A 27,800-nucleotide genomic window follows, 5' to 3' on the forward strand; every position below is an offset into this window, starting at 1 on the left:
CCTTCACTACTTTAAAAGGCCATCATTGGTTGGATTGCACTGTCAAATAGTTGGCTAATTAATGTCTAGAGACATTGCTCCAATCAGAATCAGAATCAGTTTTATTGTCACATCACAGGTTTACAAGGTAAAAAAGTGGGTGAAATTCTTTTTTGTACATCGTTCCCATCGCAACGTTAATTTCCATAGAAAGAAGAGGGGGGGGGGGAGAAGAAGAGGGTGGGGGGTAAGTGGGAAGGAGATCAAAACAAGAGAGCAACAGAAGGCCAGACAAGTTATCTACATATTTACAAATTACCTGAGATAATAAAAACTAAAAAAAAACTAAACTAAGGTGCCTGAGCATAGCAGCAATGTATTGTATACTGTGCATGTTATACTTATACTGTGCATGATAGACAATGGACGTTAAGGTTAAATTAAACACAGGGGGGCAACCAAAGTCAAATAATTGACCTTTTCACCAAACAATTACAAATTATGTTTATAGTTAGTAAATAAAGTGCACAAAATGTAGCCCCGTTTGGCACCTTACTCTCGTGAGGTTCCAAAAGGTGCTACCAACACAAAATGTAGCCATTGATGGTTCACACAAAATGATGAGTTGCGTCACCTTTTCTCATTGTGGTCTAGCTAGGCTATGACTCCTTCTAAATCATTGTGTTTATATTTGTATTTTTACAACGGCTTACCTTCACCTGAAGTTGGGCTGCGAGTAGTACACTACACTCTCAGAGTTAGAGGCCATTTGGTTCCGAATCCTTCATAGCCTTAATTGGATCAGGACTATCATGTATTTTATCAAGTCTGACTTTTACTTTCGTATCTACGATGGTCTTGGCCTGCACTTTCACCAGTAAAGCCCGTACTTCTCCGTACATGTACAAAGAAAATATATAACGTGCTTACCCGGTTGCCCCAAATGTTAACTCGCGCTTCGGAGTCTTTGTGCAATGTATTAGTCCATATTTTTCAATAGATATGTGTTTTAATCCCGTCTGTGGACGACCCCCATCGTTTACTTCCTGTTTACATTGAGTGTAATTTCGGCGTTCAACTGATGCGCCCCGTCACTACCGCCCATTGAGGATTACAGGCAACTTCCGACAGAATCCGACACAGACGGGATTAAAGCACTTCTTTATTGAACAATAAATACGGACTAATACACTGCACAACGACTCCGAAGCGCGAGTTAACATTTGGGGCAACCGGGTAAACACCTTATATATGTATTGTGTACGGAGAAGAAGTACGGGCTTTACTGGTGAAAGTGCAGGACGCACTGGGTGGTGCTAGCCAAGACTATCGTAGATACGAAACACTCGAAAAAATACATCTATGATAGTCTTGATCCAAGGCTAGTTCCTTCAGCGCATCGCGCTGGGTTCCTTAGTTCCAATGTTCAATAATTTAGCTGGGGACCCCCAGGAACTTCCTCAGGGACCCCTGGGGGGCTGGGGGGGTCCCCGGAGAGTGTATCCCACTTTGAGAATCACTGTAGGCGTCGGCGACCATCTCCTCTGCAGCGCTGACGTTTTGAACCTGTAGAGGGCCCCCAGGTGACTGCGAGGCATCACATGTCCCCTTCTTATCCGAATCGAAGAAGAAAAGGGTCCATCAGTCAAATCATTCCGACCTTTTCCAAGCCCCCAGAACCGCGGTGTAACGGTGAAGCGGCCGTCGCCTGGTGGTCAAATCTGAGATTGCAATACTTTTGCATTTAAAATGCTACTGCGCAAGCTCTTATCGTCTGAAACGCTAGTGCGCCTGCTCTATTGGCTCCAAGGAGGTACTTCCTGGTGCTTCATGCGCTTGTGAGCAACTTTCGTTGAAATGAATAGGTGGGGGCGGGGCGGTCTGCCCTCTAGATATATTATAACTCTATGGTATGTACAGACAGACAGTACAAACATTATGGTACAAACCAACACTTTCTGGTAAACTCGCTCGTCTTTAATGTATTTGACTCTGTATGCAAAATGCGTATATTTACAGCTATGCACACTGCAGTGAAAGAGCCCTTTTTTTAGCTCTCTAAACAATGCTACATTAGTTTGTTTCCAGTTAAAATACCTTGCTACGCTAATGCTAATGCTAGCTACCTATTATTAGGCATTACTTTATTAGTACTAGCAAACTTAAAATAATACAAACTTAGCTATTAACTGGGCTGAATGTGCAGGTGCAAAGCTATAGTCGTTGGTTCTTCTCTTGTGGCTCAGTGTTGATGTGCTGGACTGTAGTGTTGTTAAGCAAGCATACAGTCATTCTTGTGACATTGGATTGAGGACAGATTTGATGCAGTTTTGACGTTTTTGTACAGTGGTTCTCAGCGTGGTCCCCCTGGGGTCCCCCGTGGGGGTCCAGGGGGTCTCCAGCTTAGGGTTAAGTAAATACATTTCCAATTCCATTTGGTCTAATTCTGGACCAAATGACAGACCATATCAGATCAGACCAAATCATGTCTAACAATAAAATGTTTTTAGATTGGGATCCCAGAGACTAAAAACAAAATAATAACAATAATAATAATAATAATCTCATCAAATTGAGCGTCCTTGAAATTAAAAAGTTTGAGAATCATTCATTGGTGTAAAAGCTAAGTAATCTTATGTGTAATAACACACACCACGTCTCCTTAGGTTGATCTAACAAAGAAGAAGCAATGGAAGCCTTGACCCACATGCTAACAGACCCACTTGATCCAAGGGGAGGAAATGATGGGCAGATAACAGAGGACTGCATGTTGGGTGACTGTCGAGTGAGCCTGCCAGAGGACCTGCTGGAGGATGTGAGTTAAATGTTAGCCTTTGTTTGTTTGTGCATACGGTCTGTGACCAGACGTCCCCGTTTGGCTGGGATTGTCCCTGTTTCAAGCTGGCCGACAAATATGTCTAAAACACTAAAATGTCCCGGTTTTCAACATTAACTACCAAATTGTCCAGGTTTTCACCATAGTCAAAATAATACTTGTTTTGAGTGCTTACATAGATGTTTTATCATGTGCTATTCTGTTGGAAGGTGCAGTCACTCACTAGGTGTACAGGGGTCACGGATTGAAAACGGATTTAATTAATTTAGTAATAATACATACAATTTATACAGCGCTTTTCTAGGTACTCAAAGTCACAGAAACTGAATAAAAACTACTTTATTAAGGGGGAAAAATTAAAACGTTAAAAACCATAGAAAAAAAGGTGGATTATGATTAGGTAGGGAATGCAAGTCTGAAAAGGTGGGTTTTGAGGTGGGGAGTGAGTTGTTCCATAGGGAGGGGGTGGCTTAGGGTCTCTGTTTGGTTACACATATCAGTGGTTATAATAGTAACATCTGCTTACTTCTGTTGCCATCAGCCTGAAATCTTCTTCTCGGTGCTGAGTGAAAGCACATGGACTGAAGCACTGTCAGAGGCCCAGAGGCAGCACCTGCGTCAGTTTCTGCCACAGTTCCCCGACAACAGCGTCACTGAACAGAACGCTACCGTCAGCGACCTGTTCAACGACAAGAACTTTGCCTTCGGAAATCCCCTCCACCTTGCACAAAAACTATTCCGAGGTCTCTCTCCTGCTCCTTTTATTCTCTGTTATTTATTCATATATGCAGCCGTGTTGATATCATCCCATCATAATACAAATAAAGCAACTGTATCCACCCCTGGTCATGGTGGAAATGTTCAAAATGTTTAGATTTTTCCAAATGATTCAAAACGTGAATCGACATGTCTAGAGCTTGTACAAAATAGTGGTTAAGATTGCATATTTAGAGCATGCACGACTTGAATATAACCCATCTTTTCTTTTCAACTCAGATGGCCACTTCAACCCTGAGGTGGTCAAGTACAGACAGCTGTGTACTAAGTCCCAGAAGAAACGCCAGTTGTATTCACTGCAGCAGTATTACCACAGACTGCTGAAGCAGATCCTTGTCTCCAGAAAGGTACCGTATGTCAGACACATACTGGACTGCCATCGCTTTACTCAGTGGGGTAGGCCATTGCCTGTAGTAATGTTTCCATTGCTCAGACAGTAGTAAACCAATTAGAAAGAAATGCTAGAAAGACAGAAGTGTCGAGGTTGAGGGGTGGTAAACATTCATGTTTATTGACTTTGTAGTTAATGGGTGTGCAAGTTTGACGCACAGGAGCAGAATTGGTACAGCTTCTGCTAAAAGGACTAAAACGGTGGGCCTAATGAAAAGGGACAACCCACCACTGGCTTGTATTGCATTTTATTTAACAGTCTGTATCCTGTTGAGTCGACATGGTTCTCGAAATAAAGGGGACGTAATAAAGTATAAATTTTTCCTTCTACATTGTAAAATCCTGAGTGTTAATTTAACTGTACTAGTGTACAAATGGGTGTACCTTTAGTGAAGTTTAGTCTATTTTGTACACTCTGAGTCAAATGAACACTAAGGATTTAACTGTACAATTGATACAATTCAAATGAATACAAAACGTGTCTAAATCCGTGCACTGTGATAGATCTTTACTTGATCTTGTTATGTCTTTACATTGCAGGAGCTTTTGGAGGTAGCAGTTCACAATGGACTGGAAGCTCCACTGAAACGTAAACTGCCAACTCGGACTCACGCTGAGATTCAGGAACCGAGAGTCAGAAGAAGAACGAGTAGGATACTGAAAGAAGTCAAAATTGAGTGTGGGGACAGTAATGTTTCATCTGACGATGATGGTGAGCTCTTCTGCTTAACATTACGCTCGCTTTACTTACATAATGTCTGTGCATATTTCTATACGTCAGACTTTATGTACATGGTAAAATAGTCTGACTGGTCATGGTAAAACTGTGAATAACACATTTTCAGTTAAGCAACTGCTGTGTCAATCTCATCATGTTTATCTCGATGAAATTCAATCTGGGAACCCATCGGCAAAAAAAAACTAAACAAAACAAAAAAACGTTCCTTTGAATCTGCCCGCGATCCCATGTAGAGACCGGATGCCGGCCCGTTCACTCGCCTTCAGCCCTCCTCTTCCGGTGGTGCCGGTCAGTCATCTACTATGACATGTCTATACTATGTCATATGACTACACATTTGGGATCTAAGCCCCATTGACTTCCATTATAAAAGGAAAGTTACATATTTCAAAAAGTATAACATACGGTACGTGTGAAAATCTGCTCTGGAAACACAGATAAGACATACAGATCGGTCTCTCTTCTAGACAGAAAGCCACATGGTAAAAATCATAAGTACATTAAAGGATTCCCCAATTTTCAACCTAAATACCACTGTTTTGATGTGAAGAGATCAATAACTGTGGTTTCGATGACATGAAACATAATTTTGCAACGTCAACATTGCGTGGAGAAATACACAGAAGACATAGGGTATTTTATTTTGCCACACAATATTATTCTTCTCCTCATAACAGAACAATGGGATTTATCTGTGAAAATCTGTGAAGTTTTCCTTTCATTTTCAAACAGTAGGGTTATATTTCTGGGTGTATTTTCAGACTCTTCGTCATGGCCTCCAGCTCCACCGTCACCGTCATCCCCCACAGCCACCATCTCTCTCAGGGTTCACCCCAGCCTCTGTACCCAGGACATGAAGACTACTGGTCAGTCACCTCTACATGATGCTGTCATCATACTGAAGCTCAGTGGATGTCATGGTTGAAGACACACATCTTTTTTTTGTTTTCCCTTTCCAGAAAGGATAGAACTTGGAGAGCGTGACCTGAAAACTATGCTGCAGAATCACAAGGAGAAGAGGAAGAGACAGCCAGTGAGTGGCCTCCTTGTGCATAATTTATAGATCTGTGTTGTTCTTAACTGATTCACTGCCAATCACGTAGATCTACGCGAACCTATTTAAAGCCGCCACGTGCCAATCGCGTAGATCTACGTGAACTAAAAAAATAAATATATATATATATATTTTTTTTTTTTCAATTTGACCCAAAGACCAAGGAGATATGATTTCTCGAAGATCTAGACTCCTATCCACTTCCTTGTTAACTTAAAACTTAAAAATTCTGTATCTCGGCTCCTGAGTACCTTTTTTTTTCAATGAAAAACTCTGGCACTGGCTAAAAAAATATGAAAATACCTCTGGCAGTTAATGGGTTAAAGGAGAGTTTCTTAACCCATTTAGACCTGAGGCCGATTCTAAAAACGCCTTCTAAATCCTGACCTAAGTTTTCTGAAAAACTTCAAATATGTATTAAAAAATAAAAATATGTTGCTATATACTGTACATAGCAACAGGAACCCCAAAAGGGGTTCCCGTCTTGAAAGGTATAGTTACAAATAGGGGTTCCTGCCCAAAACGGGTTAACCCAGGTTTCGTTAAAATGTTGATTCCTATCATTTAGGATCATGCACAGCACAACCTCACCGATATTTATTAGTATTGAGAAACTTGCCACGATGCGTCTCACTGGATTTAAAGGGGCAGTTCAACCAAAAAAAGTGTTTTCCTCTTACTTGGATTTGCTCTCTTAGGAGCATCCAGACCTGATGACGTCTGATATCCAACTTGGGGACATGATTTCAAGAGTAAATATTGGCCGGAAAGGCTCTGCTATGAGTGAGTAAATGACATTTAAAAATGTGTTCATCGTTTCTTCTAGCTTGCTTTTTCTTGCATTTTCACATCTCTCTGGGTTTCCTTTTTGCGTGTTAAGACACTCATTTAATGTCTTGTCATTTTTCACCGTCCAGCACTGTTTGATCTAGCGCTGCCTAAGAAAAGGATGAAAGAGGAGAGGAGAAAGAAGAAGATGAGGACAATCAAAGTGGAAGCTGAGGACCCCTGTGAAGCTCTTGGGTCTTCAGAGACCCCCACGCCGTCTGCAAACCTCATCCCTGCTCCCCCTGACGCCCCATCCACTCCACTGACCAACATCAAGGAAGAGTGAGTGTATTGTAGAAATGTACTGGTGGTCATATGTCATACCTAATGCAACTGGTATTGGTCAAGTTAATATTCTCAGTAAAAAGTCACCATTGTACAAAACATGTGATTTTACTGTGAGCTCAGAGTTCCCATAAAGCACAGCCAGGGAGGGTTTAGTGGTTCCGCTGCCAATGAGGGAGATAGTATATCTTTATTGTTATTCTGCATGCCTACTGCCTTGAAGAACACTTTTCTGTATTTCAGTATGATATATAAGCTATAATATTGGTGAGAAACGTTGTGAGACTTTTTGTGTGTTCATTGCCGGACCCAGGGGGTCTGGCTTACATGAGGCTTTGTACCTGTTTCGTCCATACATGGGCATGGTCACTTTGTCCTTAGGCCCCAGCCATAAAAGTCTGTCCCCCTTTCGTCCATACATGGGCATGTTTTGTACCTGTTTTCTCCATGCATGGGCAAAAAACAGGTTTTGGTCACTTTGTCCTTAGGCCCCAGCCATAAAAGTCTGTCCCCCTTTCGTCCATACATGGGCATGTTTTGTACCTGTTTTCTCCATACATGGGCAAAAAACTGGTTTTTGTCACTTTGTCCTTAGGCCCCAGCCATAAAAGTCTGTCCCCCTTTCGTCCATACATGGGCATAGACACAGGCTGACACGTCATGTGAAGTCTGGGTCTGGCAGAACCAGGTCTCCTGGTCTTGTTTTAATAACATCCTTTTTTGTGTTCTTGCTGTGTCATGACAGGGTGATGGATGAGTCTCAGAACAGCCCTGCTGCTGTGGAGGAGATAGCTATCAGTTTCTTCAATTTGCTGGAGAGCCTCTTGAAAGCAGAAATCCTGGCTAGCACATCAATGGTATTAACCAAGTTTCAGCCAAGCAATCTGACTGGTGAAATTATGCTTATAATTCCTACTAGTGCACTGGTTCTCAAAGTGGGGTCTTAGGACCCCCCCCCTCCCCATCCCCATGATCCTTGAGGGGGTTTCAGGGGTCCCCAACAAAATGAGGAGCAGTTTAAATACTAAAGCGTTACATTTATCAGCCATTCGAAAATAGTCAATCTACATGCTCATTGCTCTCAATGTGTCACGATACATATTTCTTTAATATGTTGCTAAATCTTCTAATGGGGTCCCTGGCAACAACTCTTTTCAAATGGGGGTCCATGGCCAAACAAATATCAATTTGGGGGTCATTGACATGAAAATGTTTGAGAACCACTGTACTAGTGACATTTAGTAGCACTCATTGCTGTTCGAAAGCCATAAGAGGGGCTCTATCTGAGTTGGTAGAGAGGCCGTTTGGGCTTGTCCATTCTACATGTTGAAGTGTTCCTGAGCATGACACTTAATCCATAACAGCTCCTCACATGAATGCAGAAAAGTTATTATCCCCTTCCCTGAGGGGCCAGTAAATATGGGTGTTGCCGTCATGGCAGACAAGCAATATATTATGTGCTTGGCGTGTCATACGAAATCGGCTCACAGTAGGTTAAGGCTACAAACTGATGACCTTTGAACTGTGTCTGTGTCCCAGTTAGAGGAGAGAGTTCAAGTATGGCAGTCCTCTCCGGCCAGTTCACTCAACCCCTGGTTCTCATCCGCCTCCTGCTGGTCAGAGATGGTACTGCCAGCCCTGCAGTTCCTTGCAGGTGAAGCTAAAGGTGAGTCGTGTGATTCCACAGCCTTTTAAGATGAAATGAACCTCATTGATCCCCTTCATTGGAATGGGGTGAGGTCACACTTTGACCTCAAACTAACTCCGGGCTTAAAACCGTTTTCTGAAAATGGCAGATCTACAAGCATGCAGTGTGTTGTGAGCTTGTAGACTGGCTACTTTCACCTCACGACACCATTGTTTGACAAAGGATAGTTCGGGCATAAGTGGTTAAATGAACACTGTGTACTTATTCATTGTTTTGCGGATCAGATGGTATGATGGCTCTCCCCACTGGGTTCGCTCCATATGTGGAGTTCGGGGACCAGTCTCAGCAGTGGAAGTGGATAGGTAAGAGGTTTTGCAGTAACTGTCCAAATACATTTCAGAGCATCAAACATGAGCTGTGAGCTGCAATCCATAAAAGCTGCAATTCATAACCTTCAAGAATCAAGAAGGTTTTATTTGTCAATAACTTATAACCTTTTTAGTGAATACGTTATTTTTAACCAGTATGTATGGTAGAGTATGTTAATACAATATAACTAACACAAGTGGTTGGACTTGGAGGTGGTCTCCATGCTCTTCTAGTGAGACTTTCAGACCCTGTGGTCGGGTAGGAACACTACTTGTTGAGTTATTGCATGAAGCTCAAAGATTAATATCTCCCCTGCCCGAGCGGGCTTTCCTTCTTAGCTCTGCAGTAGAAATGATGTTGCTCGTGCAGGAGACCTGGGTTTGAATCCTGGGTAGGACATGTTGTTGTAGTTTAAAGAGGCTTTGCTGTACAAGAGGTTTGTTGACCTAAGGAAATGTTTGAGTGGTTTTCTCATTTCTCATTTTGTAAAATGAAAAGTTGTTACATCCTGCAGGTCCCAGTCTGGACTCGGAGAAGGATCTTAATGCACTGTGTCAGCTGTGGCTGGACTCCAAAGATCTGGTTATTAAGGTATGATGACCGATGGGAATTCTAACCCTAATGCTGACACTGTACATTGTGTAACAGTTGAAAGCATTGTAAGCATCCCAGCGACACAAAACATATAGGCCAACGCCATTATTAGCGGATAATGTAGGAAAACAAGTTTAAAAACATTTGGCCAGTATGCTTTATAATGTTCCGCAGAAATGAAAATGCATGTCAGAATTTATTTTTCCATTTTTAAACTAATTACTGTAATTATTTTTGTTATCAAAACATCTCTCTATTTTAATGTCTTCCACAGACCGAAAGTGAAGAACTGTCGGAGATAACTTCCCCCACACCCAGAGTGTAAGAGTCATCTATTAAATTCACTTTACTTGACCATGTAATACACACAGTTAAATCCTCAGTGTTGTGTGTTCATTGCAGTGGCCAAGTGCTTAAAGAAAATTGCACTAAGTTTATACACTTGTTGTAATGTAGCACATTGAACTGCACTTGTTGTCTGAATTGTGCTATATACATAAAGCTTGATTGAATGTATAAACCAGTAGAACATAGTGTATTTTTGTAGTTGTATTACATTCATTGTCAATGTTTGTCATAATATGTGTTATATTTGTCTAATAAAGCAGTTGGACTGACTACGTTGTGAGACCCAGCACTGGAGATGAGAGACACGTCTTTCAAATCCAGGTTAGTTTTTGGTCCATGTGGAAAGTTTTCTTTACAATCTACATACTTATTTCATTTAAAATGTTCTTAATTTGTTCAGACATGGTACTGACCCCTACTAATTACAGTATGTGACAAATAGTAAAACTAAGCATACTACTGTTAGGTAACCCTGTTGCACATCTTCCAGGGCTGTACCCTCATAGTCGCATAATAGATTAATCGGTTGGTTTGGTTTTAGTTGATCAAGACTTTGTTAGTTGTTTCTTTAAAAATAATGAGTACATCTCTTGTAAACTCCAGATATAACCCTTTAATTCTACCAGTCTATATACCAATAACCAGTAGCCATTGTGAAATCAACATTAGAATGTTCAGTTCTCAACTCACCAACCTGAAAAGGCTCTGCATGATTGTATACAGCTAACATAATTTTACGCATTTGATGATTAAAGATGATTCCTATGACTATTAGTCGACTTCATTTAGTCCTAATATCTATGTTCTCTCTCTGACTCTCCTCCATTGTTTTGTCTATTAGGAGCAACAGCGGTACGATCAGCCACACAAAGCCTTCACATTCAGAATGCACGGCTTTGAGTCGGTGGTGGGGCCTGTTAAAGGGGTGTTTGACAAGGAGATGTCTCTCAACAAAGCCAGGGAACACACTCTGCTTCGTTCAGATCGTCCGGCCTTCGTCACCATTCTCTCTCTGGGTTAGATCACCTTTTCCTGTTGCACAAAGAATCTTTACCGCAGTCATAGAGCAGCAACTTTATGGGTAGTAAAACTGAGAAAAAATACTACAAATCAGATCTAACCATCAAAAGTATTGTTGGTGCAGAAGTAGCTAGTAGAGAATTAAATCCTCCCAAAACTGCACTAACCATAACCATGCTGATATGAAATGACAATAGTGACAACATTACAACCAAGCTGTAAGTATTACCTTTCAGTTAACCATTATTCTCAGTGCATGTGGCTGACATGATTTTTCATTCTTTACTTCAGTGCGGGATGCAGCAGCCAGATTGCCAAATGGAGAAGGAACCAGAGCTGAGATATGTGAGCTACTGAAGGACTCCCAGTTTCTAGCACCAGATGTCACCAGTGCTCAGGTGTGACACATACTGTACAAAGTTTATATGGTTACAAAGTGTCTGATGAGTCTGATTATTTTGATCACACTTATGAAAAAAAAAAAGCTTGCTTATTATATGCCAGTATACCGTGGTTAGCTAATTAAAATCACAATACAACATTGTATACGATTCTTTGTACCTCCACACCCCGTGGAAATGCGTGGAACAGGTCTCATGGTGCCATTTTACAGGTGAATACAGTCGTCAGTGGGGCTCTGGACCGACTTCACTACGAGAAAGACCCCTGTGTGAAGTACGACATCGGACGCAAGCTGTGGATCTACCTTCACCGAGATCGCAGTCAGGAGGAGTTTGGTGAGTAGTGATATATCACAATGACGTATCCTGCCATTTAAGAAGATCGTTTTGCATGCTAATGCAGTCAAATGACACACACAAATGTTGTGTGGCATGTAACAATACTCAACGTTTTCATTGGTCCTGCCTGTAAGTTCTTCAGTGCAGCAGAGCTAACTCCAACACTTATCAATGTTGCCTCTTTCCCTCAATCCAGAGAGGATCCATCAGGCTCAGGCTGCTGCAGCCAAAGCCAGAAAAGCCCTACAGCAAAAACCTAAACCTGCATCTAAGCCTGTGAGTCCTACTGGGTTTGAATCTTTCTACATCAATGACACATTTCACAGCATATTTAACATAAACCTATATAAGTATAATATAGATATCATACTCTCTTTTGTGTGAAGGGCAGTGTGTGTGTATTCATACATAGCCTCTCTCTTGTCCAGGCACAAGTATTGTCAGAAGAGAAGTCAATAGTACTATTATTATGAGAAATATAATTCAAAATTGAAATCTAAACTCGAACCATGATGGTTGCACAAGAGATATTTTATGGTATTTTCCTTAGGACAGTAACTCAAAGTGTACAAATGGTTTCATTTTTACATACTGAGTATTTTCTTTTTACAATTTTACTGTTTAGGACCCCTCTGTTGTTTATTCATAGTGGTTCTCAATCTCAAGCTTTGCTTTACCTTGTAGAAGTCTGGCAGTAAGGAAGGAGGCGGCAAAACCCCTGGCTCCCTGGAGGCCGGACAGGATGTTTTGGGAACCAATCCCATGTCCCCGGCCCCCGCCACCCCCACACCAAGCACGCCTGGCACCCCCAAGTCACCTCTGGCCTCTACAGTCAGCACACCCACAAAGAGTGGAATCCCAGATGCAGTCAAGTCCAGCCCAGGGTCTGTAGAAGAAAACAGTAGTCTGGGTCCACTCATTCTATCATATACAGTACTGTGTATTTCATCATAATGTTTAGTCTTGAGTTATATTGTAAGAGATTTCTTCTGAATATTGCTATTTAAAGATCAGTTGTAACACATTCGGACACAGATTTATTTGATATAGTTATTTTCCTCAGCACTTAAGAATGCAGCTGTGGGATGAGATTCCATTGCTTTAGAATCACGCTTTTGAAAGCACACATGGGCAACATACGGCCCGGGGGCAGGATCCGGCCTTTTGACCATCTCAATCCGGCCTGCCAAGTCCTCAAAGAAAAACAAAATGACCCCCTCCCCCTAAATCTACGTTCTAAAAGGCTGCCATGTTAATGGCTTTGAGACGAATTAATTTAACTCGACATCAATTAATGGTAATTAATATTTTCCATTTGAGTACATACCTGCATTCCTCCATCCGTATGTACTCAAATGTTTTATGTTTATAATGTAACAGTGAAACAGTCAACCTTGAGTCCATATTTATAACATAATGCAATGTGTTTTATCAGTGACCTATGGAGTGGTGCATATCAGATAAGATAAGATCCTGTATACATTTATAGGCAGGCCTTTATTCAGCACTATGTGTTTCAAGTCGCAATGAAATTGTACAATGTGTGGCTCTTCACTCACTTTATCAAAGTCAGTATGGCCCTCTGGAAATAAATGCTGCCCACCCCTGGTTTAAAGGAATGTTTAACCCATTGATTGACTATGGCTAATGTTTTACTTGGCACTACTTGGCACTACTCCATAGTGCAGCTTGGTTTGGAGGGCAGGGATTCTACACATCACAGCCTCAGACACTGTTTTCCACAGCTCTGATGTGATGACAATTCAAATCCAACTCTGTTCTTTGCCTTACCTTTTTTAATGTCCCCTCGCCCAGGGTCCTCCTCGTGTCCCCTCCCTCCATGCCCCAGCTGGGCACCATCTTACCCAGCAGCCAGGCGACGCCGCAGCCCGCCACGTCCCAGCACACGGCTCGCATAGTGAGCCACCTGGGACACGGCTCTCTGCCTCAGGTGCGCGTGGTGTCGGCTCAGACCGGCCTGGTGGCCAACGCGGCGGCTCAGCAGGCCACACTGGTACACCAGTCCCCTCACCAGATCAGGGTGCCGGTGTCAGTGGGCACCAAGGGTATTTCACAGGTAAGCAAGAATGTTATTTTAATCGTAATAACCTCTATTGCTATAAAAGTGAACAATAAAGATTTTTTATAACTGTATAATGATAGAACTGATTGTGTGCTGATTGCCTATTATAGTTGATGTGCACAGGAGGATAACAAACAGATAATGTGCAGGTCCAGATCAACATAAGATAGACCACATTCTGTTGAACGTGACATTTAGACGACATCCCGACGTCACTCCCATTACCCCTGGGTCACAGCATTATTGTCTCCGCCAGGCCGAAGGGCATGGCGAGAGAGTATGTTTTCGCCCCTGTCCGTCCGTCCTGTCTGTGTGTTAGCAGCTAATCTCTGGCACCGTTGGCCCGGTCGCTCCGAAACTGTGCACACACACTCCCTGGATGCCAATTCAGAACCTCTGCCCCAATTTTTTCACATGGGCCTGTTATAGCGCCACCAGGAGGCCGATTTGTGCAAAACCCTTTTTTTTTTACATTACTCCTACAGATTTTATCCAAACGTCATGCAAATCGGTACACAGTATCTCTATAGTCATGTGATCAACACAAATCTGTCCGATTTCCCATATTCCATCCTCATTGCCTATTGTTGGCTTCCAAAGTTTGCAGGATTGGTCCGTTTTGAACAAAAAGCCTCAAACTATGCACGCAGCTTGCGATTTCCGTGAATTTTCACACGCACATTCCCACTAGGCCGAGGAAGAAATGCCACCCTTTTCACATTGGCCTATTATAGCGCCACCAGGAGGCCACAATAACGTACCTGACCTGGCGGAGACCTGTGCTCCGAGGAGCACTTTTTCTAGTTTTTTGTATTGGAATTCCCATAGACGAATCTTAGATTGCGTGTTCCAAAACAATACTAAAAAACCTACTGAAAAATATCAGTTTGGTCTGTGTTCAAGGCCTATTTCATCAACATAAGTCACCTTTTGTAAACTTTAAAAAATAATTAAATTCTGAAAGAGTCCGATAATGCAAGGACTTGAAGGTGGAAGTCGTGCTCTGTATTATCCTGCAGCGCTGCAAAAAAACGTATTTGATTAAATAATATCGCGTGTGTGTGTTTTTATGAACTCTTATCGGTGTGTGTGTGTCTGTGCGTGTAGACAGTGGTATCCCTGCCTCTGAGGACTCAGTCTGCCAGCAGTCCAGTCCAGGTCTCAACCAGCCTGTCGGTCTCAGCTGTGTCTGTGGCTAAAACTCAGGCCGGCTCTCCTGGCAGCCCGGCCAACAACCCCTCATCCCCCGCCATCCTACAGGGAGTCACCGGCCAGAACATCAAACAGGTGCACAACTTTCTCACCTCTGGGATATTTGTACAGTCTGATGGATGGCCTGGAGAGAACTATCTTATGTATCCCATGGTGCTTATCGTTCATGTAAAACCTGGAATATGCACATACGTTTCGTTTGTATACGTTTTGGAAAAGTAATGGACATATAGCTAAAGTTGTATAAACTCTGCATCAAAGATGATACATTTCACCAAAAGTAAAAAATAATAGAATTCAGTCCTCTTCACTACAGTGTTACAATACAGAGGTTTGTGTGGCACCCCTGACAAAGTAATTTAGCCAATTATCCACATGGATCCTAGTGTCTCTATTCTGGGCATGTCATAGTAGGCGAACATTCTGTGAAAATAGTACATGCTCACAAGCTTGTTGATGGGCCATTTTCAGGAGAAAAAAGAGGGGGACAAGTACAGACTCCTCAGGGGACCCCGGTCAGTGAAGTATAGGGTTAAAAAGTGGTTAAGCCCTATAAAATAAAATGAAAAAGCTGATCTCCAAGCTCACAACGTGACTACGCTTGTGATTGTTCGCCTATAATAACATGCCCATAATAGAGACGCCAGGGTGGTGGTCAGTGGTTAAAATCTGTACAAACTCTATCTTTGTGTGTGTGTGTGTGTGTGTGTGTGTGTGTGTGTGTGTGTGTGTGTGTGTGTGTGTGTGTGTGTGTGTGTGTGTGTGTGTGTGTGTGTGTGTGTGTGTGTGTGTGTGTGTGTGTGTGTGTGTGTGTGTGTGTGTGTGTGTGTGTGTGTGTGTGTGTGTGTGTGTGTGTGTGTGTGTGTGTAAAAGGTTTCCATCACAGGCCAGCTGGGGATGAAGACCCCGGGAGGCGCGGGGATCCCGATAACCGCCACCAACCTGCGCATCCAGGGCAAAGATGTCCTCCGCCTTCCCTCGTCCTCCATCACCACGGACTCCAAGGGCCAGACGGTGCTGCGCATCACCCCGGACATGATGGCCACGCTCGCCAAGTCCCCGGTCACCACGGTCAAGCTCAGCCCCGACTTCCTCAGCGGCGCGGCGGGCGGAGGCAAGAGCATCTCGGCCACGCTCCACGTCACCCCGCCCCCGCCGCTGCCCCATCGCTCCTCCCCCACCTCTTCCTCGTCCACGATAGCCACCACCCACGCCGGGGAGGCCTCGGCGGCCGGCAAGGTAATGGTCCCGGGTGCGTCCGCCCTGCTGAAGGCGTCGGGGGACACGTCCATCCGCCTCATGCCCACGCTGGCGGTGACGGTGGCGGACCAGAAGGGCAGGACCTTCACCACGGTGTCGTCCTCGGACGCGGCGAAAGGCGGCGTCCACGGTAAGGCCCGTCACGATTCTTTGGGATAAATCACGTTATGCTGCGTTACTCATCAGAATTGTTTCCATTCATCTGGATACATTTGTCTGTTGAGAAATAGCGTCAATAAGTTATTAAATATGTTCTATTTTGGCCATATTACATGATTTATTTTGATTATTGGTCAACGGTCACGGTCAGTCATTTCTGTGTATAATTTATTTCAGTCTTTTGTCATATCTTCCCATTGCAATTTTTGTTAATGTCATTTTGAAGTATATGTTCCAATGTTAAATGCCAAAAACACAATACATTTGTACGACAATTAAATCGTCAACCAAAATGTCCTGATTGTGACAGCCCTAACCGGCGGCGCAGGAGGCACGACCATCCGCATCATGCCGGGCCTGGGCATGATCCCGCAGAAGCAGGGGCACACCATCACGGTGACCACCACCGCCGGCAGCAAGCAGCCCACCATATCGGCCGGCGTTATGAGCCTGGGAGGAGGCATGGCCACGGCCAAAGGGCTGACGGTGGCGGCCTCGTGCGCCACCCTGACGCTGGGGACTGCTACGGCCACCGTGCGGCAGGTGCCCGTCACCGCTACGGTGGTGACCACGCAAGCGGTAAGACGGTGGTTCTCAACCTTTTTGATTTCAAGAACCCTCCGTTTGATGTACATTAGGCCACGGACCCCCATTTGATTATTATAATTTTTCTCTGGGACCCCAAATCTACACTTTAAAATGCTCAGAGTTATTTAACTGTAACTAAGTTTAACTAATAGAGCCAGTTGTATTTGTACACTCTGAGTTACAGACCGATAAGGGTCCATTTGGACACCTGGTGGTCCCCTGTTGAGAAACAGTGCAGTAAGAGATGCAATGATCTTATTGCTCAGCTGCATGCAGGAGAGTTGTGGAAAATTTGATGCATCAGTGCTTTGTTTTTTGCAGATTAAAGTTACTGTCTGTACAGATCACGAATCCTAGCGTCCCTATTCTTGTAAATTGCATTATGCTTGTATCAGGACTGTGACAAATTACTTTACTGAAAAGCATCGTTTAGCATCGTATCAGTACGATGCTACTAATGTCATAACTGAGCACTGAAGTTACTGCACACAGTAAGTACAGAATGTGCTTTACAGTGACTTTATTTGTGGGGAGAAACATACCAAAAAGTGTGTGAGGAACATACAGTAGGCCTATCAGGTAATGCGTTGTAATCCCATCACAGGGGAAGTTACCTGCCCGGATCACAGTGCCGCTGTCTGTCCTCAACCAGCCGCTGAAGAGCAAGAGTGTAGTGACCACTCCCATCTTGAAAGGAAGCCTCAACACCAAGTGAGTTTCCATGACTAACGTCTTTTTTCACCTCCCACCAAATCAGACCTCCACTTCCACACATTTGTGGGGGTCTGCACTGTAGACATTGTAGCTCATTTCACAGTTGCAGTCATAAGTCACTTTACGTTGGCTAGACGCTTAAACATTAACCACTTATAGGTTTGGTTAAAATAAGTGTTAAATAGCTCTAAATTCTGATAGTACTCATAGCTATAGAGTGTTCGTTCAGTAACAGGGGTCTCAATGTCTCTCCAGCTCTTTATTAAACCAAAGGTCTCTATATATATTTTCGCTATTTTTTAAAAACACACACAGACTGTTGTTTTGTTTTTCTCAAAACAGCCTCAGCAGTCTGGGGAGAAACATCATCCTGACCACCATGCCCGCTGGCACCAAGCTGATGGCTGGGAACAAGCCGGTCAGCTTCGTCACGGCCCAACAACTACAGCAACTGCAGCAGCAAGGACAGGCCACACAGGTTGGCATAGACACACACACTCCACCTGTGCTCATTCCTAGTTCCAACACAACACTCTTGTAGCAGACGGAAAACAAAGCTGGAGCTACAAGTACACATAAAATGAGAAATACGGATTAAAATGTCGGCACGTGGGCAATATTGAATTTCTTATTTCTTATAGATTTCCCACAGCGGCTGAAAATAGTTTAAATGAAATTGGCAAAATACATAAAAAAAATATATATATATATTTTTTTTTTCGTAAACCATTGAGATGTAATGATTCATAATTGTGATCAGAGCTCCCTTGAGTGTCGCAATGTCGATCGCGTGGAATTGTGTGACCATAGACTGGACAGATCTCTGTGCAGCTTATACAGTGATCTCTGTCCTGTTTGCTCTCCCTCCTCATAGGTTCGGATCCAGACCGTACAAGCACAGCAGCTCCAGCAGCATGTGGCCACAGGCTCACCCAAATCTGTTTCTACCGTCGTGGTCACGACAGCCACCAAAAGCACTGCGGAACCGCCGCCTGCACCTCCGCAGTGAGGATCTTCGCCTGCTCCTCCGCAGTAATGACACCCAGTCAGCACTGAAGCCTACCATAGTGCCCATTTCCAACGTGCATTGTAGTGTTAATTTAACTCTGAGAGTGTACAAACGGAACCAAATGCATTTGGCTCCATTTGTACAGTCTCAGAGTTACAAACCCGTGAAGGGTCTATTTGGTTCCATTTGTATACTCTCTTAGTCTCTAGTTAAATTGACATCGAAGATTTTACTATGTGGCAAGCTGAACCTAGTCGTTTCACACTCCCCGTTAACAAAACATGCGTTCGGTCCTGACAACAGCCATATTGTCTGTTAACTTCCATTTGTACAAGGGTACCGTATGTTCACACTGTCCTCCTTTAAAAAAAACTACTTGGCACCGCCTTTTTACATTACAACCTTGGAGAACTGGTGTTCGCATAGTGCAAAAGGCAGACGCTTTTAAGAAGCGCTGTTCGGTGCACTTTTCTCAGACCAGCGAAGCGCTTTCTAAAGTTGAGAATAGCTTAACCTTTTGAGAAATGCGTATATGATGTCGGCCACTTTTAATCAGCTGACCAAACCGATGAATTGTATCTGCTGTGTCCAACACCTGCACAACATTTGACCCCTTGCTTAGCCTGAAGTAAGCTTTAAAAGGAGCTGCATACAGACTGAGCTCATAGATGAGGTTGTGATCTGACCTGCGCTGTCAGCCGTGGAGGATGACAAAACTCCAAGGCTAAAAATACAGATGATTGTAAAGCCACTAGTCCTAGATGATGGTCTCTCTGAAGTAAACTGTGTGAGCAATACTATGGAAACAGACCCCCCCCCCCCCCCTTTTTCCCCCTTCTAATTCTCTTCATGAAAAAGTGCTCAAGGCTGTTTTCTTCATAACAGGCGGACCGTGTGAAGACACCCTAAGTCAATACTCAGTCCACAAAACACCATACTATTTGTGTCTGCGTGCACTGAACTCTGCCATGATAATTCAGCGTCAATTCGATGTGACCGCTCTCCTTGCAAAGGTTATGTAATTTAACAAGCAACCTTAATAATATTGACATGCATTTCCTACTACACAGGGTGTAAATTCACTTTATTCCCAAAATGTATATTTGTGTGGTTTGTCTTGCTAAATTGTCCCCTCCCGAGACAGACGTTAGTCTTTCTGCATTTCTAGGTGTTGGTTATTATTATGACCATGGTATTTGGGAACAGACCCTATGTGGTAATGTCATGGAAAACTGTGTGTATGGGTCGTATTCTACAGCTACTATTGATAACCGGACTCGTAATCAATAGGTTGCACTGCTACCAAGTTAATGTAATTAATCAAACTACAAATCCTTTTGATAATGCTCGTAATGTCTCAAATATACGTTTAAATGTAACGATTGAACCGTTCAGTACTGGATCAGGTCAGACAGTGTTAGTACAACTTATTTATATTAATATGTAAAATATTTCATATGTAAATGACTGGAAATGTGATCAGTGTCGCTTATTTTTGCCTTTGATTTGTTTAAAGATACTGACTCGTGAAATATTGTCTTATTTTCCCCACTTGGCAAGAACTTCATTGCTTTCATAGCAACACCCGCAAGTTATATTACAAGATGCTTTGAAAGAGTCACAACTGACATGATCTCCATACATCGTATGTTTTTATTAATCAAATATATTACAATGAAATGTTTCATAAATTTGTTTATAATTAAATTATATAAAATAGACAGTCCTTCAAGTGTCAACATACAGTAGCAAATAGAAAAATACATAGAACTTTAATGGTGCGTTTACTCTTCATCCGTTTCTTCGAGTAGAGCTTTCTGTGAGTTTGAACTGCTGGTTGTTTTTCTCATTCCAATCTCGATGTCCCTCCCCCGTCCAGAACATCTTTTCACAGAGCTTTGGAAAAATGTTCATGTTAATATTAATAGTATATACAGTATATCGTCGCTGTCGGGCAGAAAGCTTGTATCTTCATATCTCAACTTGTTTTTTCGTAATTTAATGCCACTTCATCATACAAGGGTGTCACACAAAAGTAGTGAACTTAGCAGATCTACAAGCTCACAAGCTATTTTCACTATTTCAAAAATGTTTTTTAAATATAAAAAAGGAAACTTTTTTTGGACATACAAGGTTTCCACCCGACGGTGACGCTGTCCAATTACAGTCTCCATGGAAACACCTTTAATTTGTTCAACATAATGAATGTGAGCCAAAGGCAACAACTGGAGTGACTATCCAGGATCCCCTCAATTTCGCCTCACATAAAAGAGAGTTGTAATTAGCTATGACCCCATTTCCATTTACTAGAAAGTGACAGTTAATGTTCTAATATAAAACAGATACTTCCAGTCCTAGGATTATTATGATTGCCTGAGCCGCATCTGAAGCAGTTGTAAAATAGTCTATAAACACACACACCATGCCTAACTGTCCCTTAGCTGTCCTAAACCCACTGTAAATCACATGCCTCTTGGGGCTTATTGCTCCATAAATGTTTTATAGTGAGATATCCTTGTTTTAATGTACAAAGATCACGTAGACTAGAGCATACAGCCCCACCACGATACACAAGGTGAAGAAGGCAGTGGTTTTGAACATGTATACGCAGTCAAATCCAGAGTCGAGTTACCATTATGGGTCAATCTTTACACTACATGTACTCCTATGGGCTGTGGGCGGCACCTGTCAACGGGGAGTGTTAGGTGTGAGGAGGAGGATGAAAGCTCTTATGTCCTCCCGGTGGGGACAACAGCAATGACAACACACAGATGTGTGTGGGGAAGAATTAGTTGGCATAATGACTAAATTGGGGGGGAAAAAGAAAGAAGTAGTGTGCGTTGCTGAGCCAATATCGGTGTGTGATCAAATTGCGTTTTGGTGTGCTGGCTGCACTATTGAACCGCCAATCATTAGCCAACTTGACAGCTGTGTTTCTACCATGTTACTGTTAATGTTTCCTGACCCATAACTAATAGATGGGTTTCCCGTTTGTAAACATTGAGGATGATGCGCGCGCAGTGGAGGGAAGAGCCTGTAGAGGGCGCTATTACCCGCAGCATCTCTGGCCACTGTACATTGATAAAATAAATGGTCTTCACCGGGTTTAATGAAAGTAGATTAAATGATGCAGTTTGTAATATCTTCTTTACTCAATAAAAATGATTTGTCGGAAGTTGGATCTGTCTGTATATAATAGCAGCATTATGCCTATTCTGCCTATAATAGCAGCATTATGCCTATCTAAATCCCGAAAATAACAATAGAGTGAATGGCACTTCCGGGTCGTTCTACCTCCCGCATGCGCAGAATGCACACTCTGCTCTGTGATGACGTCGCGCGGAAACCCATCTATTGCATAGGACAACCCGCCTTGCAAGTTGATATAGTGGAAAATATGTTGCACAGTGAAGGAATCTAAAACAAATAACACGGTTCTGTAATTTTTATAGGTTACATCCTTGAATCAATTTCCATATCAATTTTGTAGAAATATAATTAACTTCAGGGGATATTAAAATGCAGCAGAATGTCAGTTACACTGTGCACCAAAATTGGCCTAAATTCAGCTATATTATCTTGCTATATCTAAATGGAAAAAGGACTGCCATGTTCTTTTCACTAACAATCTTTTGTTGATTTGAGTTTTGAAGGTGTTTGAGGAGAGGATACTTACAGCCAAACTGAGAAAGCAGTGATGCCAGTTATAAGTGTTGCCATGGCTACATGCCAGCAGAAGCACATTGTGACAAACATAATGTTGCCCATCTCGTCCTGGTCCCACTGCGGTCCTCTTAATGGGAAGAGCACGAATCCAATCTAAAACAACACATTGTATGGTTCAAGGTGACACATTGTTGTTAGGCCTCATGCATGAGCAATTTAGAAATGATCCCAAAATATACCTGTATCTCATTAAATTAGCACTTGAAAGACTTAACAAAAACAAACTAATGGACCTAAAAGCCTGCCCATATCTACAGAAAGTTAGTTCTGTTCCAGATTTCTATATATCTGTTTTGAAAAGCTTGTTGACTGACTATTTTTAGCAAGCGGCACTGTTGTACGACAACATTTAAATCAGGCTCTAGACAATGTTCTTCCCTGTGGCTAGAGTAATAATATAAACACTTGGTTGCAAGTTTATGACACTCCATGAAAATGCTAAGCACAGTTTTTGTTTACTCTAAAAAAAAGAAAGACAGATATTTTATATATATATATATATATATATATATATATATATATCATTTCTTTTTAAAATTATTATATATTAAATATTTATATATCTATATAAATTATATATACTTTGTGTATTTCATTTTTATCTCCAATAAAATTTGGATTTATGCCTCTATTAATTTGTTTCTTCTCTCTACAACATAAATCTGACAGGACTACAGGGCCTCAAATTCACACAAGGATCATTTTCAAACATCATGACGTAATCAAGGATATTATATACTTCTAATTACCTGGTAGAACCAGGAACCTTGCAGGATGAAAAGAGAGGCTTTGAGCAGCTCCAGAACTATGTTGTCTCTCATAAACGCCTCCAACAACGTACAGGCTGATCCACCAAACACAGCCACCAGCAGCAAGGAGTGGATGTGGGCATCCAGATGTGGCCGATGGTTCACGTGGAAATAGAACAGAAACCCTACAGCGTGTAGAGGGTTGCAAGTGAGTCAAGCAAAACACCAATGGATGGAAAAGCACCAATAAATATTGGTTGGCTGTTGGATGCATTCATACTGTACCTTCTATAAAGAGCGCCAAGGAGAGAGCGAGGCGGTCAAAACCAGCTGGCACAGATTTATATTTGGTGCTGAGAACGCACACGATTCCTGAGATTCCAAAGAACAAATACATGGTACTGTGCTGCCAGTTCATCAGCTTGACCCAGGAACTGGTGCTTCTGTCATAGAGGCGGGCGTGGGGTCCATCCACCACAAACTGCTCAACCATAATACCTGCCAGATGACAACAGGAGTGAAATTATTCAGGTATGACATGTTTTGAGAGGCTGATTCATGCAGATGCATTCTGCCCTAAAAGGTTTAAGAAAAAAATATATTTGTATTGATATTTCCTTTATGGCAAGATAGCTTGCGTGTATTTAACTATTGTTCTTTTCCCTCCCCATCTCTAAACTACAATTTTGAATATGTAAATAAGCAGGAACTACAAATAGATCAGACTTGACTTGGCTGTTTCTATTGTCATAGAGATGGGGCCTGTCCACCTTCAGCAAATAAACCACATTACCTGACATAAGACACCATGGTCAGTATGATTTCATTATGATTTTTAGTGATGAATTGGAGGACTTAATGAAGAAGGAAATGTACTGTACTACTACATTGCTTGCTGGCGGTAGCTTGACTAGTATAGTACTAGTCAAGCTACTGACAGCAAGCAACCTTTTACAACTATTTGGCAACCCTGCTTTTACATTTTGTGTCTAGGCTGGCATTTGTGTTCAAGTCAGTCTGAATCCCTAAAATGTAAATGTCATACTCACCGACGAATGCAGCAAAGATTGTGATTCCCCCTTCAACGTACTTCATTCGGTTGAAGGCGGGGGGTAGTGTGTGTCTGCCTTTAGGCTGATTGCTCCTCCAGAAGTGCTGGAGTGTGTGTTTCACTGTAAGCCACAAGCCATACAGCAGGAAAAAGCCGCCAGGAATAGCATGTCCTCCAAAGTTGGCCATCTTTATTTGCAGGCCTGAAACCAGTGAGAAAACCTCTGTCATATAGATTCAACCACTTTCAAGCTGGCGTCCCTAATTTGGGCATGACGTTATTGGTAAAAAAAGCTTTACAAGCTTCAAGCTTGTAGATCAGCTATATTTGAGCTAATTTGACGTGACATCGTCATTGGACGGACAAAGTATAAAATAGGACTTAAAGGATCACTTCACCCATTTTCAACCTTTCTTCTTCATATAATTGTTCCTCACTACTTATTGAATGGTACCATTTCTATCTTCTCATTCTGTCTCAGAGAAGTGCTGCGGACAGTTCAGGAACCTGCCTACTAGTTCCAACTCTTTTTGTATTTTTCTTTTATCAATGCAAGAACAATGGCTTCTATGTCAGCATGCTAACTTTCCAGGAAGAGAAAGGCTGACGTTTCTATTTGCCTGGAATCCTCATCGATGTTATCATTAGGTTTCTGAAAGGTCCATAGCCCACAAATGAGATGCAGAGTGAGTAGAAGGAAATGGTTAGATTCCTAAAGAGTCACTGTGTAAAAGGACAGGGACATGTTGACTGGTGTTTTACTACTTTGTTGCTTTTACTGTAAATATAAGATGACACAACACTGATGCTGAACATGAACATTAAAGACTAGTTTGACAAGTTAGACCCCTATGCTCACCGGGTCAGTATAGGCCTCCGGGGTAACTTTGAGTCAAGCATAATAATCACTTCTGAATTGTGACAGAGATGCAGTAAAATTTTCTAGTTTTCTTTTACTACAAACCTTAACTTTGTATTAATTCAATTCAATTAATTTTTTATTCAGTTATCTGTTATGGCTGAATGTCCTCAGGTGAAAGTGTGCCCTGTAACTTCATTGTAAATGTGGCATTCCCAATCCCAAACAAATGTATGTGGAATCAAAATATCAGACAAAATGTGAAAGTCCAATATCTACTTGATATGTGAAACAAACCTTACACTCTCACTTTACACATTTTGAAATGATGCAGATCAAAAATGCCCAAAAGTGAAATCCAACGTGCTTCAGACACGTTTAGATTGAAAGGGTTTTGGTGCAGAGGACAATATTGGCCAAGCTTTTAACCTGGGCCTCATAGGTGAAAAGTCTGCGAAAATACCCGATCTACAAGTTCACATGTGAGATTGTAGATTGGCTATTTTTGCTGAAGAGATTTGGTTTAGAGGGGAAAAGGAGGGTGCCAAGGATACATCCCTGGGGGACCCAGGTCAACTAATTACTAATTAGGGTTCAAGTGGTTTTAATATACACTACCCAAACTAAGACACTGAAGCACTAATAAAGTCTACACATTTATTGTACTGATGGTTTCCTCAGTCAGCAGAGGAACCGGCTCTCCCTGGTTTCAAAGTGCCCTAGAGCAAGACAATGAACCCCAACTGTTCCCTGGGTACTGTTCAATATTTGCCCACTGCTCCTAACCACATGAACTCTTCGGTCCCTATTCTGGGCATGTCAGTGAATGGATTAACCGTCATATAGGCCAACATTCGCCAAAAATAGTAGATCTACAAGCTCATAACATGTTACATTGTTAGCTTGTAGATGGGCTATTTTTGGCGAAGAGATTTGGTGTAGATGTAAAAAAAACGAGGGGACCAAGTCCAGACCACTGCTGGACCCTGGTCAGCAAGGTCTATAAGGTTTAAGTGCCTAATATTTAGGATGGTTTGAATGCAGAGGACAAATTCCAGGTATGTGCAAATGTACTTGGCCAATACCCCAGCAACTGGAACAACAAATGACTGCTGAATAAAAAGTTCTCACTGTTTAATCGGTGGCGGTGCAATTTATTTGCTTATTTTGCTTAGGCATACGTGCTTTCATTCAAAAGACACAAGCTCATTTGCCAGGCTAAATTCAAATGCAAATGAGGCAGAGTTGCATAGTAAAAGGGAGCTAAACTGGCCACACAAGTTGAAAACAATACATGCTGTTATTACCGTAGCAAAGGTGTAAAGGCTATAGTATGCTCAGTATCAGGAAGACTGAAAAAGTGTTTTTTTTTTTATCCAATTGCAAATAATTACAGTATCAGAAAAATTGTAGTAGCCCATGGTCACTGGCACTTTTCATCACTGGGTTATTTTATTTGTTTATATGTAAAATTAGTGGTGATGAGGAGTTGATTTTAAAAGTAGACAAATTGTAGTACTGCACTTTGTGAATTTCATGCCTCACAAGTGTGTTGTTAAAATCTAATGTTCATTTGCTTGTGCTCTGCTGTAGTCAGAGGTGTCAGGTACATGTGGTCCCGGTATGTTTACAGATGGCAGTGGTGTGTTCAGTTAGACTCGTTTTTCTTGACTAGTCACAGCCGGCTTGCTGTACCTACATTTCAATATTACTTTTACTTTGTTTGTTTATTTGGGAGGGACAGCACATATTGATGAACACAGCATACAAAAACAATACAGTAGAGTTGAGGATCCAATGTAAAAATGTTAAGAGTTAGTAAGAATGCAAATGTTAATCCATAGTGTAACATGTAACAATAACAAGATATTAATACTAATATTATATACAGTATATTAGTAGGCATACTAAAATAAATCAGCCTTTAAGAATAAAGTGCAGAGGCATTTACTGGAATGCAGGTGACCATAGTTGAAGGAATAACTTCAGGCTAAATTAATCTGTTTTTACATTGATATTGATGTAACTGTAATGTGAATTAATGCAATTTAATGTTGTAGTTTTTTTAATGTGTTTTGCAATATGTTTTTGTGTGGACCCCAGTATTGCCATGGCATCAGCAAATGGGGATCCTTTTCAAATTAATAAATACTGTAGGTAGGTAGAAATAGTGTTAATTTAACTCAAATGGACCCTCATGGGTCCATCGTTACATTTGAGTAAAATTATAGTACACTCTCAGTTACAAATACAGTATTAGGTAATTAGTAAAAAGGCTTTTGTCTTAACTTCGTGAAAGACTTTTTAAGATAAGGTACATACCAAACAGCATATCAAAACCCTTATTTATATGGCCATTTAGGTCAAATGTTTCCGTAACATAAAATATATTCAAATATGCAGTCTAGTGCAGACTGGCAACCAGAAATGTCCATACCTTATTTGGTGGCGTGCAGCTTCCTAGATGGCAGTGCTGCTGTTCAAAGTGTGTGTGTGGGGGTGTGTGTCTTCCCAGTGTGTGTGTGGGTCTTCCCACTTCCCAGTGGTGAGGTGAATGACAGCTCCGGGGTCTGTACTAACTACACACACCTGTTGTCAACCTGTGCTGAGGTCATCATCTAAGCCCTGCCCATAATTATCAGGGCTTTTCAAGCCCTCTGCTTGGGAGCAACTAAGCATGAGATGAAGACAAACAAATGGGTATGGGGTTGCACTTGGATTAATTATGTATTAGATAGGATGAATACAAATTAAAATAAAACGTGTGAGACTATTATGTCCTT

At 41.9% G+C, this 27,800-nt stretch overlaps 2 protein-coding genes across 3 annotated transcripts; one reads left to right on the plus strand and one right to left on the minus strand.

The window, feature by feature from the left end:
• The first annotated feature begins 1,891 nt into the window (after positions 1–1,891).
• Positions 1,892–20,163, plus strand: nfrkb (nuclear factor related to kappaB binding protein). Of its 2 annotated transcripts, none has more exons than XM_080436646.1 (27): positions 1,892–1,940; positions 2,646–2,794; positions 3,357–3,558; positions 3,812–3,939; positions 4,523–4,694; positions 5,483–5,587; positions 5,681–5,754; positions 6,474–6,558; positions 6,693–6,885; positions 7,634–7,745; positions 8,428–8,554; positions 8,821–8,898; positions 9,420–9,496; positions 9,774–9,820; positions 10,105–10,168; positions 10,689–10,863; positions 11,159–11,265; positions 11,481–11,604; positions 11,804–11,883; positions 12,292–12,491; positions 13,423–13,684; positions 14,798–14,977; positions 15,776–16,292; positions 16,632–16,900; positions 17,514–17,620; positions 17,966–18,101; positions 18,498–20,163. In XM_080436646.1, exons 2-27 carry the CDS (start codon positions 2,669–2,671, stop codon positions 18,630–18,632), a joined length of 3,882 nt encoding a protein of 1,293 aa, XP_080292772.1. In that variant the 5' UTR covers positions 1,892–1,940; positions 2,646–2,668; the 3' UTR covers positions 18,633–20,163. The 2 variants fall into 2 exon arrangements, with proteins under 2 accessions (XP_080292772.1, XP_080292773.1); XM_080436647.1 differs by having other exon boundaries at positions 10,108–10,168.
• A 166-nt stretch (positions 20,164–20,329) lies between these two features.
• Positions 20,330–27,562, minus strand: tmem45b (transmembrane protein 45B). The gene is made up of 6 exons (XM_080436309.1): positions 27,455–27,562; positions 24,157–24,360; positions 23,393–23,605; positions 23,108–23,292; positions 22,309–22,451; positions 20,330–20,528 (listed from the first exon to the last, which is right to left on the minus strand). The coding sequence occupies exons 2-6, from the start codon at positions 24,344–24,346 to the stop codon at positions 20,417–20,419; spliced, it is 843 nt and encodes a 280-aa protein (XP_080292435.1). The 5' UTR covers positions 24,347–24,360; positions 27,455–27,562; the 3' UTR covers positions 20,330–20,416.
• Positions 27,563–27,800: the final 238 nt, after the last annotated feature.

Source organism: Gymnoscopelus braueri (genome assembly GCF_963280865.1).
Source record: "Gymnoscopelus braueri genome assembly, chromosome: 8".
Taxonomy (NCBI): Eukaryota; Metazoa; Chordata; class Actinopteri; order Myctophiformes; family Myctophidae; genus Gymnoscopelus; species Gymnoscopelus braueri.

Coding starts and splice junctions, on each gene's coding strand:
- nfrkb (XM_080436646.1), top strand. CDS start 2,669: ATGGAAGCCTTGACCCACATGCTAACAGACCCACTTGATCCAAGGGGA. Junction 5,588..5,680: donor CCAGGACATGAAGACTACTG/GTCAGTCACCTC, acceptor TTCCCTTTCCAG/AAAGGATAGAACTTGGAGAG. Junction 16,901..17,513: donor CGGTGGTGACCACGCAAGCG/GTAAGACGGTGG, acceptor ATCCCATCACAG/GGGAAGTTACCTGCCCGGAT.
- tmem45b (XM_080436309.1), bottom strand. CDS start 24,346: ATGGCCAACTTTGGAGGACATGCTATTCCTGGCGGCTTTTTCCTGCTG. Junction 23,293..23,392: donor CTTGGCGCTCTTTATAGAAG/GTACAGTATGAA, acceptor TACACGCTGTAG/GGTTTCTGTTCTATTTCCAC. Junction 22,452..23,107: donor AAGGTTCCTGGTTCTACCAG/GTAATTAGAAGT, acceptor GTGTTGTTTTAG/ATTGGATTCGTGCTCTTCCC.